A 19,183-nucleotide genomic window follows, 5' to 3' on the forward strand; every position below is an offset into this window, starting at 1 on the left:
AAAGAAAACAATAGAAAGAACCAGTAAAATTCATTGATAAAATCATCAAGATAGACAAATAGTTATCACTAAAAGATAGAAAGAATATTCAAATTAATAAAATCAGAATTAAAAAGGGGAACATAACAGTAGACTCCTAGGAAATACAAAGAATCATTAAATTTTAATTTAAAACCCTGTTTTCCAAAAATTTTTAAAAAAACTAAAAGAATTGGAAATTTTTCTTGATAGATACCACTTACTAAAGTTAAATCAAGATCAGAAAAATAATCTAAAAAGACCTGTAACTGCTAAGGAAATAGAAGCAGTCATTAAAAGTGTCCAATCCAAAAGAAAGAAAGAGAGAGAGAGAGAGAGAGAGAGAGAGAGAGAGAGAGAGAGAGAAAGAAAGAAAGAAAGAAAGAAAGAAAGAAAGAGAGAGAAGGAGGGAAGGAAGGAAGAAAGGAAGGGAGGGAGGGAGGAAAAAAAGCAGCAGGAGACAGGAGAGATAGTTTCATCACGGAATTCTGCCTCATTTTCAAAGAAGAATTAATGCCAATACTCCTAAAACTTATTCCACGAGATAGAAATAGAAAAAAATAATGCCAAATTCATTTTATTGTCTAAGTCATCCTGATACCCAAATCACCCAAATATTCAGCAAAGAAAGAGAATTGCAGAGCAGTTTCTCTCATGAACACTGATAGAAAAATACTTAATAAAATAATTGCAAAGAAAATCTCAGAATACATTAAAAAGATCATCCACCATGGTCAAGTAGGCTTCATCCCTGAGATACTGTGATGGTTCAACATATAAAAGTGTCTCAATGTAATACCGCATATATAGAAACTCAAAGGAAAAACTGGATGAGCATCTCAATAGATGCTGAAAAAACATTTGAAAAAACCCAATGCCCATTCATGGCAAAATCTTTGGAGCAGTCAGAAATAAAAAGGGCATTCCTAAATATAATAAAGTCAATTTATGACAAGCTTATTGCCAACATCAAATTAAATAGAGTGAAACTTAAAGCAATTCCAGTTAAATCAGGGACAAGACAAGGATGAGCACCCTTTCCTATATATTTAATATAGCATTTGGATTTCTACCTAGAACAATAAGGCATCTGAAGGAGATCAAGGGAGTACAAAATGGAAAACAGGAAGGCAAAGTATCACTATTCATAGTTGAATGATAAAGGTCCCCAAAACTCTACCAGGGAGGTTCTACAGATGATAATCACCTTCTGCGAAGTGGCTATATAAGTTAACTTAAGAAAACAAATCAATTGCTCTCTTATATACATACTGTCAGGATATTATCATAAGAATGATGCATGGTGAACAAAGCCTTGGTGAACAGTCAGAGAGGCTCCAGACAAAAGGCAGACAGCCTTTGACCTCAAGTACATTTTGATTCCTAGATTGTTTTCAAGCATGATCCCATGACTCTTCTGCTGAACACTCACATTCAATTAACAAGATGTTTATTCTTGTTGAGTGTCAAAATATAGCTAGAGAACCCAACTGGTCAGTGTACCTCGAATTTCGATATGGCTTTCTGCCTTGCTGTCATAATTTCCCAGATACCATCTCTATTAAGAGCCAGGGAATTGTGTTTAAACTGATCTCCTGAGAATTCTCTGGAAAAGTCCTGCTCTGTCAATATTTGCTGTGCTTACTCGTGTTTACTTACATGTTCGCTTTTTGATTTCAAGCCATGTTCCTTGTATTATTGCTTGAATATTGCTTTCTTTGTTACATTTATGTATAAAACTACACTAAAATTGGCATAAGGTCAAATTTCTGTGCCCAGCTACAAGGCCTTACAGATGCAGACTAAAGTCTTCTGCATTATTTAAGCTATCAGATCCCAGGTAAAATAGGATCTGTATAGGTGAGGGAACGTACACATATACAAATGACAAAATGACTGAAACAGATATCAGAAAAACAACACAATTCACAATATCCACAAATGATATAAAGTATTTGGTGTAAAACCATAACTAAGAAATGTAAAGACATATACGACAATAACTTCAAGTCTTTGAAGAAATAAGTTAAAGAAGAACTCAGAAAATGGAAAGTTCTCCCATGCTCAATTTTAAGTAGGGTTACCACAGGAAAAACTGACCATCCTACCAAAACTAATCTACAGATTCAACACAATCCCTATCAAAATCCCAGCACAATATTTTTACAAACATTGAAAGAAAAATATCCACCTCTTTTAGAAAACAAGCAAAGACAGGTAAAATAATACTGTACCATAAAAGATATCATCCGCCCAGATTTCAATCTGTACTACAGATCAATAGTGATAAAAGCATCCTTGATATTGGCATAACAACAGATTAAATTTATCAATGAGATCAAATCAAAGACCCAGGAATAATTACACATGACAACAGACACTTGATTTTTTGACAAAGTAGTCAAATTTATGCAATGGAAAAAAGAAAGCATCTTCAACAAATGGTGCTGGTCTAACTGTATGTCTGCAAGTAGAAGAAAGAAAATACATTAATATGTATCACTATGCACAAAACTCAAGCACAGGAGGATAAGATCTCAATATATAACCAAATACATTAAACCAGATAAAAAAGAAAGTGTGGAATAACCTTTATAGACATTGGCACAGACGACAACTTCCTGAACAGAACATTAATAGCTTATGCTATAAAATCAACAATTAATAAGTTGACCTCTTAATACTGAAAAGCTTCCATAAGATAAAGGAAACTGTTAATAAGGCAAAACAACAGATTATAGAATGGAAAAAGATATTCACCAACCCTATATCTGACAGAGGTCTTATATCCAAAGTACGTTAAGAATTCAAGAAATTATACAACAACAAATCAAATAACCCAATTAAATAATAGGGTACAGAGCTAAACAGATAATTCTTTTTTTATTAGATATTTTCTTTATTTACATTTCAAATGCTATCCCTAAAGTTCCTTATATCTTCCCCCAGCCCTGCTCCCCTACCCACCCACTCCTACTTCTTGGCCCTGGAGCTCCCCTGTACTGGGGCATATAAAGTTTGCAACACCAAGGGATCTCTCTTCCCAATGATGGCCGACTAGGCCATCTTCTGCTACATATGCAGCTAGAGACACAGAGCTCTGGGGGTACTGGCGGTTATCATGTAGAAGAATGGGAATTGATCCATTCTTATCTCCTTGTGCAAAGCTCAAGTCTAAGTGGATCAAAGACCTCCACATAAAACCAGAGACACTGAAATTTATAGAGGAGAAAGTGGGGGAAAGCCTCAAAGATATGGGCACAGGGGAAAAATTCCTAAACAGAACAGTAATGGCGTGTGCTGTAAGATCAAGAATTAACAAATAAGACCTCATAAAAAGCTTCTGTAAGACAAAAGACACTGTCAATAAGACAAAAAGGCCACCAACAGATCGGGAAAGGATTTTTACCAATCCTAAATCTGATAGGGGACTAATATCCAATATATACAAAGAGCTCAAGAAGCTGGACTCCAGAAATTCAAATAACTGCATTAAAAATGGGGTACAGAGCTAAACAAAGAATTCTCAAGTGAGGAATACTGAATGGTTGAAAAGCACCTGAAAAAATGTTCAACATCCTTAATCATCAGGGAAATGCAAATCAAAACAAACTTGAGATTCCACCTCACACCAGTCAGAATGGCTAAGATCAAAAATTCAGGTGACAGCAGATGCTGGTGAGGATGTGGAGAAAGAGGAACACTCCTCTATTGATGGTGGGTTTGCAAGCTTGTATAACCACTCTGGAAGTCAGTCTGGAGGTTCCTCAGACAATTGGACATAGTACTACCAGAAGATCCAGCAATAAACAGATAATTTTTGACAGAGGAATCTCTAAGGGCCAATAAATATGTTTTTAAAGTTCAACATTCTTAGCCATCAGGGAAATGAAAATCAAAATGATTCTGAAATTTCATCTTTGACCTGTCAGAATGGCTAAAATTAAAAGCTAGCAATAGCTCATGTTGGTGAGTACTTGGAACAAGGGAAACACTATTCCATTGCTAGTAGGAGAACAAACCTGTAACAACCACTTTGGAAATCAATTTGGTGGTTTCTCAGAAAACTGGGAATAGATCTAACTCAAGATCCAGCTATACCACTACTGGACAAATGCCCAAAGGATACTCCAGTATACAAGGAAAATTGCTCAACTATGTTCATAGCACCTTTATTAGCAATAGCCAAAAACTGGAAACATCTGTATGTCCCTCAATCAAATAATGGTTTTTAAAAATGTGGTGCATTTATATAATGGAGTATTACTCAGCTTTTGAAAATAATGGCACCATAAATTTGCAACCAAAAAAAAAAAATGATGGACCTAGAAAAGATTATCCTGAGGGAGGTAATACATACCCACAAAAACAAACATGCTATGTAGTTATGAGTAGATATTAACAGTAAATGTAACCGTGCTACAATCAGCAGATTCAAAGAATCTAAGTAAGAAGATGGGCTCAATGGAGGTTCTCGAATTCTCATTGAGAATCAGAAATAGTATAGACTTTGTAGATATTCAGGAGGAGGAGACTGGATGGAGGAGAGATTGAGATAGGAACAGGGGAGATCAGGTTGGGGGAAGAAGGAGGGAGAGAGTATTGACAGACAGTTGGAACAGGGGCAGCATCTCTGGAACAAGCTATAAACCTAAGGCAATAGAATTCCCAGGAATCTCTGAGGGTGACCCTAGCTAAGAGTCCTACCAATGAGAGAGATAGTGCCTGAACAGGCTATCTCCTGTAGCAAGGCAAAACTTCCAGTGGAGGGATTGGGACACCAACCACACATAAAACCTTTGACCTACAAATTGTCCTGAATTCAAGATGTATAGGGTGCATTTTGTCCTGAATACAAGATAGAGCACACAAACTGAGTAAATGGCAAACCAATGCCTGGTCCAGCTTAAGACCCATGCCATGAGTGGGAGCCCACTCCTGACACAATTAATGGCATTTTCCTGTACCTGCAGACATGTGCCTAGCACAACCCTAATGAGGCAGGCTTCATCCAGCAACTGATGGAAAGAGATGCAGAGAAGCACAGTAAAATATCAGGTGGAATTTAGGGCATCCAGCAGAAGAGTGGGAGGAGAGAATGTAGTAATTTGAGGAGGTCAACATCAACACAAGATACCCACAGAAATTACTTTCCTGGTCCCATTGGGGATCACAGACACAGAATCAGCAACAAGCAAGCCTATGTGGGACTGATGTAGGTCATCTGCACTTATGTAACTGTTGTGTAGCTTGGTCTTCATGTAAGACTACTGACGGTAAGAGCAGGGGCTGACTCTGACTCTGTTGCCTGCTTATAGAACTCTTTCCCCTAATTGGGATCCCTCATCTAGCCTCAATAGGAGAAGATAACCCTATTTTTACTGCAACTTGATATGGTAAGGCTGGTTTATAACAATGGGAGGCCTCCTTTGTCTGATGAGAAAGGGAAGAGGAGTGAATGGGAGAGAGAAGGTCAGGGGAGAGGACTAGAAGGTAAGAAGGAAAACCTCAGATGGTCAAGATATAAAGCAAACAAATTAGTAAATATTAGAAATTAGTTATATTGATAATTTGAAATTTTATTAGTTTTTCACTTCACATACCCTGAAAACATTAGTCAAGGATAAATTGAACATAGAGAAACTATGTTGTTTATATATTTGTTTGCTTTTTTAAAAAATCTCAATATTGAATGGACATGATTTTGCATATATTGTACATTGATTTTTGAACAGCAACTGAAGTAAATTCTTACATCGAGTATGCCACTTGGATATGCATATTATTTACATTTACTTAATGTTAAAACTTCCTTATTACACACATTAGAATGAAGGCAAAAATGTACTTCATTCAGTTCAAATTCCATCTGTCATATATAAATACTTTTAAACCTTGCATACTCTCTCTGCTGAATAATTTTGACATGACACATTCAGATGTTAGTGTGTTGTCTACAGAATCATGAACTTTTTAGAGGGTGATCTCTTTATTACCCAGACAGAAGCTGTGTTTGATGATATACTATATGTACCTGACCACAGGGACATGGAAACTATGTATTGTCTCAATACTTCTCTGGTGCCCATCAGAGTGTTAGATCATAAGATCTCAATAAGAGCCATGTGAGAGAACATACCACACATGTCAGGGGCTTCATCAGAGTTGTCGCCACAGTCATCTTCTCCATCACAGACCCAGAAATGGAGCTTGCAAAGGGAGTTATTGCACAGGAACTCATCATCTCTGCATATACTTCCTCCTTCATTTTTGAGGAAAGGGAGATTGAGAAAATTAGCAATGCCAAAAAGAAGGGTTCCGCATCATCCATTTTTCTATTAAATTCTACTTCATCTTGTATTTCTTTTCAGCCCAACATCAGAAACAGACAATTCCCAATCATTTGTCTTTAACCAAAAGCCTGTTCCTAATTATACAATTCAAAACATGTTTATGCTACTGTCCAACATATATTTTGTTTAAAGAATAACAAGAAATAACAGAAGAAGACTTTGCTCATAATCACCTTCAATTTAACATATTTTGGTTACAATTTACAATTTTGTATATTTTAAAGTATTAACTTATATAATCAGATTCTCTTGGGCAAACAAAACCAATGGCAATAACCTGTATTTTGTGGGTTTTTTTGTTGTTGTTGTTTTTTTGTTGTTTTGTTTTGTCACAGCTCTGATCAACAACAAGAGGGGACTTATATCATTCCTGATGCTAGGCTTCTTTTTTGGTAAAGTGTTAAAAGTATAGCTTCTGGGATGAGTATTATCTACTGGGTAGGTTAACTCCAATTAAAATTGTGTGTGTGTGTGTGTGTGTGTGTGTGTGTGTGTGTGTGTGTTTGATTGATTTTATTTCATATATATATTATTTATAAATTCCATATATATATATTCATGAAGTCTGTAAAATAGTAGTTTTCCATATAGGATTTTGAAACATCCTTAATCCTGTTGAAGATAACACATATTTTGGTTATAGGAAATGGAGAAATAAAGTTGGTATTAACCATGAACCTTTGATTTACTGGATAGATGTAATAGTACCAGAATTTGCAATGAAGGTAGAAAAGTTATCAATTTACCCCTCTTTAAAATCTGCAAATTATAATAATGACTAGCATGGCAACATGAGCCCATAGATATAATAAAGGTATATATTCTATGGGGTTAACCTCTGCTCTGATTGAATTTATTGACCACTCTATAGGAAGAAGTTTAGTACTGTACGTCTGGTCAATGATTCATAGCTTAGTATTTCACATTTTCTAGGGGGAACCTACCACTATTATTTTGGTATGCTCACATAGTTATTGATTGCTTTATAAAGTCATTCACTATCTCTAAATTTGATATTAGTATAGCTTTCAGAATTCACAGTGGAGGTTCTTTGTGCAATAGATTGCAGAAACAGTTGGTGAAAGTGTAATGAATAAGCGACTTGGGAGCTCTCAACCATAAATTGGGCATGGATAGGATACTCTCTGCCCCCATGGTTCAGAGACTGTCTTACAAGAGAGGATAAAACTATTGTACATGTCCCAGGATAGTAAAAATCAGGGTTAAAGCCTGATGGCAATGGTGCTTGACTTTAATCCTAGCACTCAAATGGCAAAAACAGGCAGATCTTTGTGAAGTCAAGCCTAGCCTGGTCTACAGAGTGAGTTCCAGGACAGTCAGAGGTACACAAAGAAACCCTGTCTCAAAAATGCAAAGGAAACAAATAACCCTGTCCTCCCCACCAAAATATAAAAAATGAAAAACAGGGTTACAGAGTTCCTTCTGTATGTGACAAACTCATGGACTCATCAATTGTGTTTAACTGTTCAAAACCTAAAAGATCAAGCAAATCAGCATTCAGGCACGGATGGTAGAAAACCTTATCAGCCCCATGACCATAAGATGAGAATTCACAGTTAGTGGCTTCTACAGGAATAGGTTACGTTCTGTTGTTATTGTTGTTGGTTTTTTAAATATGAGGTTCTATTTTATAGCCCTACACCCCAGAGTGTATTAACAGCAGAGATTGAGCTCAATGAGCTTTAGAGAAGAACAAGAAGAGAGGAAGTGAGAGGAAGAAGAAGGAAGGAAGGAAGAAGAAGGATGGAGAAGAAGAAAGATGATGAAAATTATGACAATCTGCAGTTGGGAGGAAGATAGATCCAGGAACAGTTAGAGGGAAGAGTAGAAGATGAAATTTTATTAAAATCATTACATGATTTATGAAATGCACTAAAAATATAATTTTTCTTATGTCTTAATGATTCACTTTTAATATTTTATGCTCTTTTTTATACTCCCAAACAAACAAACAAACAAACAAATGTACAAATATACAGAATACTCAAGATACAGTCCACAGAAATCAAATAGCTCAACAAGCTGAAGTGCCCAAATGAGGATGCCTCAGTCCCACTTTGGAGAGAGAAGAAAGCAATCACAAGTGGGGAAGGAGGGAGGGACCTGTGAGGGAAAGTGGATGGGGTGGCAGGTGAGTTGGGGTGACAGGGGAACCTGATCTGGTATTGGGTAGGCAAAAAGGACTGAAGCCCTGAGGACCAGAAGAAAGAATGTAAATATGAAACCTCAGAAAATAGGAGGTTGGGGGGAACCCCACAGAATGCATCAGAGACCTGGGAGGTGAAAGATTCCCAGGACTCAAAGGGAAGGACCTTAGATGAAACACTTAGTGGGGAGAGGAAACTTATAGAGCCCACCTCCAGCAGTAAGACAGGACATCAAGTGAGGGATGGAGTTCCCATGTGACAGTCACATCTCTGACCCATAATTGTTCCTGTCTGAAAGAATTACAGAGATGGAAATGTAGAGGAGCCTGAGGAAAAAGAAGCTCCAGTGAAGACCCAAAGTTGGATCCAGCTCAAGGGGAGTTCCCAAGGCCTGACACTTTTACTGAGGCTATAAATTACTCACAAAAAAGGGACCTATCATGACTGCCCTCTGAAAGACCCAACAAGCAGCTGAAACTGTTAGATGCAGATATTTGCACCCAACCAATGGACAGAAGCAGCTGACCCCTTTTGTTGAATTAGAGCAGGCTGAAAGAAGCTGAGGAGAAGGGCAATCTACAGGAGGACCATCATTCTCAATTAATCTGGACCCCCAAGATATCTCAAACACTGGTCCACCAAAAAGACAGCATATACCAGCTGATATGAGCCCTCCAACACACATAGAATAGAGGACTTCCGGGTCTGTGTTCATTCAGAGATGATGTACCTAACCCTCAAGAGACAGGAGACCCCAGGGAGTTTCAAGGTCAGGTAGGGTGGGTGGTGGGGGCATCCCCGTGGAGACAGGCTGGGGTGGAGTGGAGGTGTGGGATGTGGTGCAGTTGGAGGGTGGATTGGGGAGGGCAGAGAATGGAATATGGAATGTAAAAAGATATATTAAATTTTTATTTAACTTGTACTTCTGTTTAATACAGAAAAAAAAAGTTATTTTTAAATTCCTCAAACCCTAAAACACTGTCCTACTTTTTCACCAAAATTTTATAATAACTGCAAAGATGTTTTTGGAAGATAAATAATAGTTTTGTAAAGGCAAAATTAATTTGTCAATCCATTTATTCATTTCTCCCTATGGAATTTGTATCATCGGGCATTGATTTTTATATGTCTAACATTTTCACACAAAATGAAAATAACAGGAAATATAAAAATTTAGAATATAAAATATATGTGTCAATATCACATGCACAGAACCCAATGACTGATACATTTGTACTGTGTATGGACAGATAAGAAGTGCAATGCAGACTTCAATGGTTATTGGGACTATGATTTCCTGAATTTCTCTGAACAACCTCTTAAGTTGACAGAGATTCAATATTGGCCTCTATGAGAACAATAAAACAAAGTAATTTATAATCCTATATTCATAAGTACTCCCCAATAATAAAGCACAGAGATATGAATTCAGAATTAAGATAAACAAATACGATTGTTTTCCTATTAGTAAATGCTCGTGGTTTGCTATGCCTCTTGTGAGTTACAAAGTAAGGCCATAGCATGAGGGGACCTTGGCAGATTTCACATAGTTGACTCAAAAAAAAAAAAAACAAACTAATATGATCAACTGCAAACATGTTTAGAGGAAGAGAGATACAGATATAGTTACTGTTCAGAAATTTGAGCAACAGTTAAATCAGGGGTCAAGAATTTCTGCAAAATTTCAAATGTCAAATGTGTTCAACTTACATTGCCATTATTAAGAACGTTAGAAGTTAATGACACACAATGGTAGTTTTTTAATTAGTCAGAGACTTGACTGGTTGACATTTACTGTATCAGGCTTCAAAGATCTACACTGATCGGGGAAGGCTTCTTTGTTTTAAATGTCTTCAATGCTAAGCTCTAAAATGCTGGAATCTAAAAGTAATCTCAATTATGAAAACCAGTACAACCTAACATAAATATTTAATATGTTTTCTCTGAAAACAATACAAAAGTATGCATGGTTGACCTTTAGTAGTAAAGGAATAATGAATACTTTATTAATATACTGGTGTCTGCCTTAATTCCAGCACTTTGAAGACTGATGAAAGTACTTGAGTGTAAGGCCAACATAGGTTATAAAGCTTCCTAGATACACTGAGTTTCCAGATGAAGAAGAGGAGGAGAAAGGAAGGAATAAAGGGAGGAAGGAGGATGGGAGGTAGATAGGAGAGATAGAAACAGAGAAATGAGAGGAGGACAGAATGAAGGATGAAGGGAGGGAGGCAGGGAGGGAGGGGAGAGGGGGAGAGAGAGGAGAGAGAGAGAGAGAGAGAGAGAGAGAGAGAGAGAGAGAGAGAGAGAGAGAGAGAGAGAGAGAGAGAGAGAGATTACATGTGTATCAGGTTCTGGTATACATTGCCTTAATTCAAAATCAAAATCAATGGATTATGCAGCAGAGTCAAATTTTTACAGATAATAGTTTAAATTACTTATCTCATGGCATGCTGTATCTTTGCAACAAATTAAATTAAAAGATGGTTATGAACTCTTGACATACTTTAATTATCTTACAAAATACTGTTTGTAGAATATCAATGTTGTTATAAGGAGAAGTGATCTCCCTAAGCTATTGAGCTAGATATCATTTTATTATATATGACAAGAATAGTGGGTTTTTTTAATCAAAAATAGAAATATAAGTTTGATCATACTTGTAACAGTAAGCTAAAAGATTTTGTGATAACCTACTAATGACTTCAGATTGTGCTGCAAAGATTTTGTATTATAAACAGTACATCACAGGACTCTTAAAATCCTGAGTCTGTTATAGTGACTAGTTCCCAAATGCCATAAGGCACACAGAAACAGCCGAAAATGTAAAATGCAAAGAAATTTGCTAGATTAACCTTTCAGTTTCCTAGGTATATTTATGAACAACTCAACATGTGATTATTTAGAAAGTAGAGATCATAGTACAAGGCTTGACAATGAAATCTCTGAACTATAACTGAGCTGTTGTGAGCTCCACAAGAAAGATGGTCAAGAGCATCACACAGAAAGCACCAGTTATGCATTCTCGTTGTGATGAGGCTTGACACAAGCTTTAATATGTGGTAATATTTTACAAAGCACATAAATAATTTACATAATTTGAAGTTGCATTTGATCAAGAATGCTATCAATCATTTTTCCACAGATGCCAGAAAAAGTAGAACCAAGAAGGAAAGTTCAAACCACAATAAGAATCAGGTTCTGTGAATGGTATCTTGGCTAGTTGAGCTTCTGGGCTAATATTCACTTCTCAGTGAGTGCTTATCATGTGAATTCTTTTGTGGTTGGGTTACCTCACTCAGGATGATATCCTAAAGATCCATCCTTTTGTCTAAGAATTTCATAAATTCATTGTTTTTAATAGCTGAGGAGTACTCCATTATATAAATGCACCACATTTTCTGTATCCATTTCTCCATTGAGGGACATCTGGGTTCTTTTCAGCTTCTGGATATTATAAATAAGGCTGCTATCAACATAGTGGAGCATGTGTCATTATTACATGTTGGAACACCTTCTGGGTATATGCCCAGGAGTGGCATTGCTGGATCCTCCGGTAGTAATATATCTGACTTTTTTTTCTTTTGGAACTGCCCAACTCATTTCCAGAGTGGTTGTACCAGCTTGCAATCCCACCAGAATGGAGGAATGTTACCCTTCTACATCCTAGCCAGCATCTGCTGTCACCTGAGTTTTTAATCTTAGCCATTCTGATTGGTGTGAGATGGAATCTCAGATTGGTAAAGATCTTTTCCCAGTCTGTTGGTTGCCTTTTTGTCTTATTGACAGTGTCCTTTGCCTTACAGGGGGTTTGCAGTATTATGAGGTCCTGTTTGTTAATTCTTGATTTTACAGTACAAGTCATTGGTGTTCTGATCAGGAATTTCCCCCTGTGACCATATATTTGATGCCCTTTCCCACTTTCTCCTCTATAAGTTTCAGTGTCTTTGGTTTTATGTGGAGGTCTTTGATCCACTTAGGCTTGAGGTTTGTACAAGGAGACAAAAATGGATCAATTTGAATTCTTCTATATGCTAACTGACAGTTGAGCCAGCACCATATATTGAAATGCTGTCTTTTTTCCACTGGATGCTATTAGTTCCTTTGTCAAAGATCAAGTGACCATAGGTATGTGGGTTCATTTCTCGGTCTTCAATCCTAGTCCATTGATCTACCTGTCTGTCACTGTACCAGTAGCATGCAGTTTTTAATCACAATTGCTCTGTAGTACAGCATGAGGTCAGGCATGGTGATTCCACCAGAGGTTCTTTTATTGTTGAGAATAGTTTTTGCTACTGTAGGTTTTTTGTTATTCCAAATGAATTTGAAACTTGCACTTTTTAACTCTATGAAGAATTGAGTTGAAATTTTGATAGGGATTGCATTGAATCTGTAGATTGCTTTCGGCAAGATAGCTATTTTTTACTGTATTAATCCTGCCAATCCATGATCACAGGAGATCTTTCCATTTTCTGAGATCTTCTTTGGTTTCTTTCTTCAGAGACTAGAAGTTCTAAAACACTTGAAACTCAAGAAGAAGGAAGACAAAAGTATGGATATTTCTATCCTTCACTCAAGGGGGAACAAAATGCTCATGGAAGGAGTTACAGAGACAAAGTGTGAATCACAGACTGAAGCAATGACCATTTAGAGACTGCTCCACCTGGAGATCTATCCTATAAACAACCACCAGAACCAGACACTATTGTGGATGCCAACAAGAGCTTGCTGACAGGAGCCTGATATAGCTGTCTCCTGAGAGACTCTGCCAGTGCCTGGCAAACACAGAAGTGGATGCTCACAACCATCCATTGGACAGAGCACAGGGTCCCCAATGAAGGAGCTAGAGAAAGTACCCAATAAGCTGAAGGGTTTTGAAACATCATAGGATGAACAACAATATGAACTAACCAGTATCTCCAGAGTTCCTTGGGACTAAACCACCAACCAAAGAAAACACATGGTTGGACTCATGGCTCTACCTGCATATGTAGCAGAGGATGGCCTAGTTGGTCATCCATGGGAGGAGAGGCCCTTGGTGAAGGTTCTATGCCCCAGTATAGGGAACTTCCAGGTTCAGGAAGCAGGAGTGGGTGGGTTGGTGAGCAGGGGGGAGCAGGGAGAAGGAGGAACAGATTGGGGGAGGGGGTCAGAGGGGAAACTAGGAAAGGAAATAACATTTGAAATGTAAATAAAGTATCTAATTAAAAAGCAAATGACAACAATCACTTCAAAAAAAAAAAAAAAAAGAATCAGGTTCCTTAGGACCACAGATTTTATCTTTTCAAATACAAATATTATTCATTAATTCTTTCAAATTTGTGATGTTATTCTTAACAACTAAGTAACCAAAACTGAGTCATTGGAAAAATGTATCATGATGAACCTTAACCTTGTGTGTGTGTGTGTGTGTGTGTGTGTGTGTGTGTGTGTGTTTTGTGTACACTAGTAAACACCACTGTGTTTTATTATAGTAAGCATATGTGAGAACATTTGACATTTGGCTGTACATGCAAGATTAGAGGCAAGAGGTAAACTTGACATCTTCCTCTATTGCCCTATAGATAGCCCCTTGAGACTGGGTCTCTCACTGGTCCTGGAGCTCATCATCTTGGCTGGACTGACTATGCTACAACCCCTTGAGAGTTATTCATGTCTGTCCCTGCAACCCCGGTGTTACTGGCATGCGTGTAATTGCCCTTTGTAGGACTATTGGGAATCAGAACTAGACCATTTGCTCTTATTCTTGTACTTTATTCGTTGATACATCACATACACAAACACATGAAGCTTTCTTAACTTCTAGGTCACCATTTACTAGTGCAAGTGTCCAAATTCAAGGTGACAGGTGAAATTAAACTTTAATACAAGTGAGACTTATTTTGGATTTCTATTTTTCATATTTTTAAAAATTATTTATCTAATACAAAAGTTACTTCTTGAGATTAAAATAAATATTAAGTTTGTAAACATATCTCTTCTTGAATAATATAAATGTAATAATTCAAATGTCATTTATACGTAATTGCCTAAACTCAAAGAACCTTTGGGAAGTTGAACCTGTGAATAAACAGGACATATGTGGCTTTGTCAAATGAAAGTGATCAAATGAACATATTCAAATCCTTCAGTCTGTGAAACATTAAGTAAAATTCATACCAATATAAAAGATACTTGGAATTTTCCATTTTCTTGGGATGTCATACATTGAAGCATCAGTGCATAGGGTATGAAGTTAACATAAACAGGGCAGTCCTGGAAAATGATTTGGACTGATGACTAGTTGGGCAGTATTCCAGAAGCGCTATTCCCCTAGCTGCACTAGCACAAGGATGCACCTTGACCATGAGAAGGATTAGCTTACCAACCAAGCAATAGTTATAGAGACTCTGATATGAGAGTGAGGATGAGTTAGTGCTACCATGTACCATGTTGGAGACTCCTGTTCTGGAAAGATCAACTACAAAATGAGAGTTTGAGAACAACTGAAGATAGACAGCTATTTCAGATACTCATATTTTCCCTGTTCTCCATTCAGTCCTGAGATGGACTGAAGTTTATCCTAGTATAAGACCTTGTCAGGTGTGGGATGAAGTCATTATCTAATCATTAACCTTTGATCTTAAGAAAGAGAAGTATTTAAACTACACAAATTTTGTGAGTGTTTTAAAATGTTTGGGAGCCTGTGGCTATATTATCTCTGTTGATCATGTTCCAGATATTACAATGTAAAGTCCATTGAGAGAAAGCTGTGATCAAGTTATAAAATATTGCATTTAAAAAATAACAATAACAAATCAATAATAGAAGTCATGTAACCTGTGATCATTTTAATTGTCAGTATATATATATTCATTATAATTTTCATTAACTTATACTAACCACTGTCTGTTTTTAATGTTATGGTAGATTTCCTAGATATGACTACATAAAAGTGATCTTCACAGCATTGCAAAATACTATATCATAAAATTAAAACCACCTTCCAGATTGGAAAAAAAGGCAACTCATCTTGTCAACAATATGACAACAAGAAAAATCTCTAGCACCAGCTACAAGTTACATGTCATATACATAACAACTGTGTGCAACCCAGTAAATCATGTGTTGTTCTTGTTCTCTCAGAGTATGAAAGCCATATGGAAGAGAGATACTTGCAGAGAACAGACAATACTCGTGCAGTTGGGCTGCTAGCAACAGTGTCAGATACAGAGTCAATGTACTCTCTTTACAGAGGCTATGTCCTGTGTTTGTAAATACTTGTCATGTTCCAACACAGACTGTTTCTTGTCTCTACGAATTCTATGGTCTCTTCAAAGGCTACTTGTTTTGCAGAGGCTGTATCCACTGTACCTCACTCTAGATTATAGACCCAATGCCTATCTAGTCTGAAAACATTCTTCCATCCAGTACTTTATGAACTCATGAGTCTGAGTGACATTTTTTCCCAGTGTGGATACTTGTGGATTACATTTTGTATCAAAAATTTGTGGATTTATCTTATTTAGAGCAAGGCATTATGGACTAGAACTAAAAAGAGCTAAAAGAATTATTCATAAATCCTATTCTTTGCATGTTTTATAGATACTATTCATTCTCTCATTATGGACACACACATGGTACCTTACCTCTGCCACATGTCTCTTCATCACTGCCATCCACACAATCATAAATTCCATCGCACAGCCATCGGATTGGTATACAGTATGCTTTATTTTTGCATTGAAACTGATCTTCCTTACATTCTATCACACAGTCCATCTGTTAAAACACATAAGGAACACATCACATGAGTTTTCATGAATGGTGATAGAATTATAGGCAGTGTAACCAGAAAATTCACAATAGTGGATGTTTGGTATAGAATGAGATTTATTTTATTTATCGTAATCAACACAATTTCTACAAATAACAGTGTTCTTTAGGGTGCAGAAGGTCTCTGTATGAAGCATGAAGGTCATTCTATTTGCTGTAGATATTATATTTATGTATAACATCTAGCAGTAGAGACAGTGCGAATAGAAAAATGTTTCTTGTTTTTACTACATTTACATTATGTAATTCAAAAGCTTGAATCAAATAATAGAGTTTTACCTCATCTGAACCATCAACACAGTCAGGTTCTCCATTACATTTCAAAGATGCTGACAGACATCCTCCACTGGCACACATATATTCACTTGATGAGCAGACAGGAAAGGCTAAACAATTATAAAGCTGAAGTTTAGATATAGGAATAAAAACAATTGGTTTAGAAGGAAAAATATATAAATGAATATAAGAAGATGAATTCATGGCCAAATTAAGAATAGCTACTGATGGGATGTGAAGTAAAAATTTAATACAAGAATTTAGATAAACAGTATACATTAAGATCTTATCCCATAGATCCTGAAGAGTTAAGTGAGTTTCTCACAATTTTCAATGATTTGAAAATAATCTCTTTTCAAAGTTGAAAAAATAATTAAGTAGCTAGGAGTAAGTGTGTTTCATTTATATATGCTATATATAAAACAGAAAATTAATTTTTTTACATAGGATCTAGTGATACATATTTGGACATTTTTGTCTTCAGACTTAAAGATAACATTTGGATAGTTACCCAAGCCCATAGAATTTATAATTATCCTTCCTTCCTTCCTTCCTTCCTTCCTTCCTTCCTTCCTTCCTTCCTTCCTTCCTTTCTCCCTCCCTCCCTCCCTCCCTCCCTCTCTCTCTCTCTCTCTCTCTCTCTCTCTCTCTCCCTTTCTATCTCTTTCTTTAATACTTGTTAATTTGTTTTTGTTTATCAAAACAGGGTTTCTCTGTGTAACCCTGGCTATCCCAGAACACACTCTATGGCCAGATTTGCCTCAAACTCGAAGAACCACCTACCTACTTTTGCCTCCCCAATGCTGGAATTAAAGCTGTGCACCGCCACTGCTAGTTTTTTGTTGTTGTTTTTGTTTTTCCTTAAGCAGAATTTTAACTGGAAAAATTGCCAATACTCCTCAAACTATTCCATAAAAAAGAAACAAAAAGAACACTACCAAACTCGTTCTATGAAGCCACAATTACTCTGATTCCTAAGCCACAAAAGGACCCAACCAAAAATGAGAGCTTCAGACCAATCTCACCTATGAATACTCAATAAAATTCTTACAAACTGAATCCAAAAACCCATCAAACCCATCATTCAAAACAATCAAATAGGCTTCATCCCAGGAATGCAATATTGGTTCAATATATGAAAATCCATTAACGTAATCCATTATATAAACAAACTCAGAGAAAAAAATCACATGATCAAATCCTTAGATGCAGAAAACGCAATTGACAAAATACAATACCCCTTTATGTTAAAAGTATCAGAGAGATCAGGAATTCCAGGCCCATATCTAAACATTGTAAAAGCAATTTACTGCAAACCAACAACCAATATCAAATTAAATGGAAACATTCTTGAAACAATCCCACTTAAATTGGGGACAAGACAAGGATACCTACTCTCCCCATATCTGTTCAATATAGTACTCAAAGTGCTACCTAAAACAATAATACAACAAAAAGAAATCAAGGAGATACAAGTTCGCAAAGAAGAAATAAAGGTATCACTATTTGCAAATGATATGATAGTATACATAAGTGACCACAAAAATTCTAACAGAGAACTTCTCCCACTGATAAACAACTTCAGGAAAGTGGCCTGAAGTGGATATAAATTTTCTCAAATAAATCAGTAGTCTTCCTTTATAAAATGATAAACAGGCTGAGATAGAAATTAGGGAAACAACTCCTTTCATAACAGCCATACATAATATAAAATAACTTGGGGTAACTCTAACCAAATAAGTGAAAGACCTATATGACAATAACTTCAACTCTCTCAAGAAAAAAAATCAAAGGAGATCTTAGAAAGTGGAGAGATCTCTCATGCTCATGGATTAGCAAAATTAATATAGTAAAAGTAGCCATTCTACCAAAGGCAGTCTACAGATTCAATGCAATCCCCATCAAAATCTCAACACATTCTTCAAAGAGAAGGAAAAAACAATTCTTAAATTCATCTGGAAAGACAAAAAAAAATTGTGGAAATAATTCTTAACAATAAAAGAACAGCTGGGGTAAGCATCACCCCTGATTCATTGGAACAGGGGAAACATTGCTAAACAGAATTCCAATGGCTCATGCTCTAATATCAAGAATTGATATTAGACCTCATGAAACTGAAAAGCTTCTGTAAGGCAAAGGACATAGTCAATAAGAAAAATCGGCAACCTATAGATTGGGGAAAAAAAATCTTCATTATCCCCACATCCGATAATGGGCTAATATCCAAAATATATAAAGAACTCAAGAAGCTAATCACCAAAAATCAAATAACACAATCAAAAATGGGGTATAGAACTAAACTGAGAATTCAAAAAAGAAGAATCTTGGATTGCTGAGAAGCTCCTAAAGAAATGTTCTATGTCCTTAGTAATCAGAGCCATGCAAATCATTTTACCTGAGATTCTACCTTACACCTATCAGAATGTCTAAAATCAAAACCTCAGGTGACAATACATGCTGGCAAGAATATGGAGAAAGAGGAACACTCCTCCATTGCTGGTGAGATTGCAAACTTGTACAACTACTCTGGAAATCAATATGGAGGTTCCACAG

The 19,183-nt window shown here is 36.4% G+C and overlaps 1 protein-coding gene across 8 annotated transcripts in view; it reads right to left on the minus strand.

Annotated features, from left to right (window-relative positions):
- The window catches only part of Lrp1b (low density lipoprotein-related protein 1B), a 2,058,309-nt gene that overhangs the window by 113,925 nt on the left and 1,925,201 nt on the right, over positions 1–19,183 (minus strand). For 7 of the 8 annotated variants that reach the window (XR_374143.4, XM_006498463.4, XM_006498461.4 and 4 more), the window contains 3 exons: positions 16,634–16,740; positions 16,168–16,300; positions 6,158–6,280 (listed from right to left, as the gene is read on the minus strand). Coding sequence is in view for 7 of the 8 variants with exons in the window: in XM_006498463.4 (XP_006498526.1) it covers positions 6,158–6,280; positions 16,168–16,300; positions 16,634–16,740 (363 nt within the window). In the remaining variant the exon portion in view is untranslated. The remainder of the gene's footprint in view (positions 1–6,157; positions 6,281–16,167; positions 16,301–16,633; positions 16,741–19,183) is intronic. The other variant, XM_017319348.2, reaches the window with a different exon arrangement.

The sequence above is a fragment of the Mus musculus genome, chromosome 2, assembly GCF_000001635.26.
Source record: "Mus musculus strain C57BL/6J chromosome 2, GRCm38.p6 C57BL/6J".
In the NCBI taxonomy this organism is placed as follows: domain Eukaryota; kingdom Metazoa; phylum Chordata; class Mammalia; order Rodentia; family Muridae; genus Mus; species Mus musculus.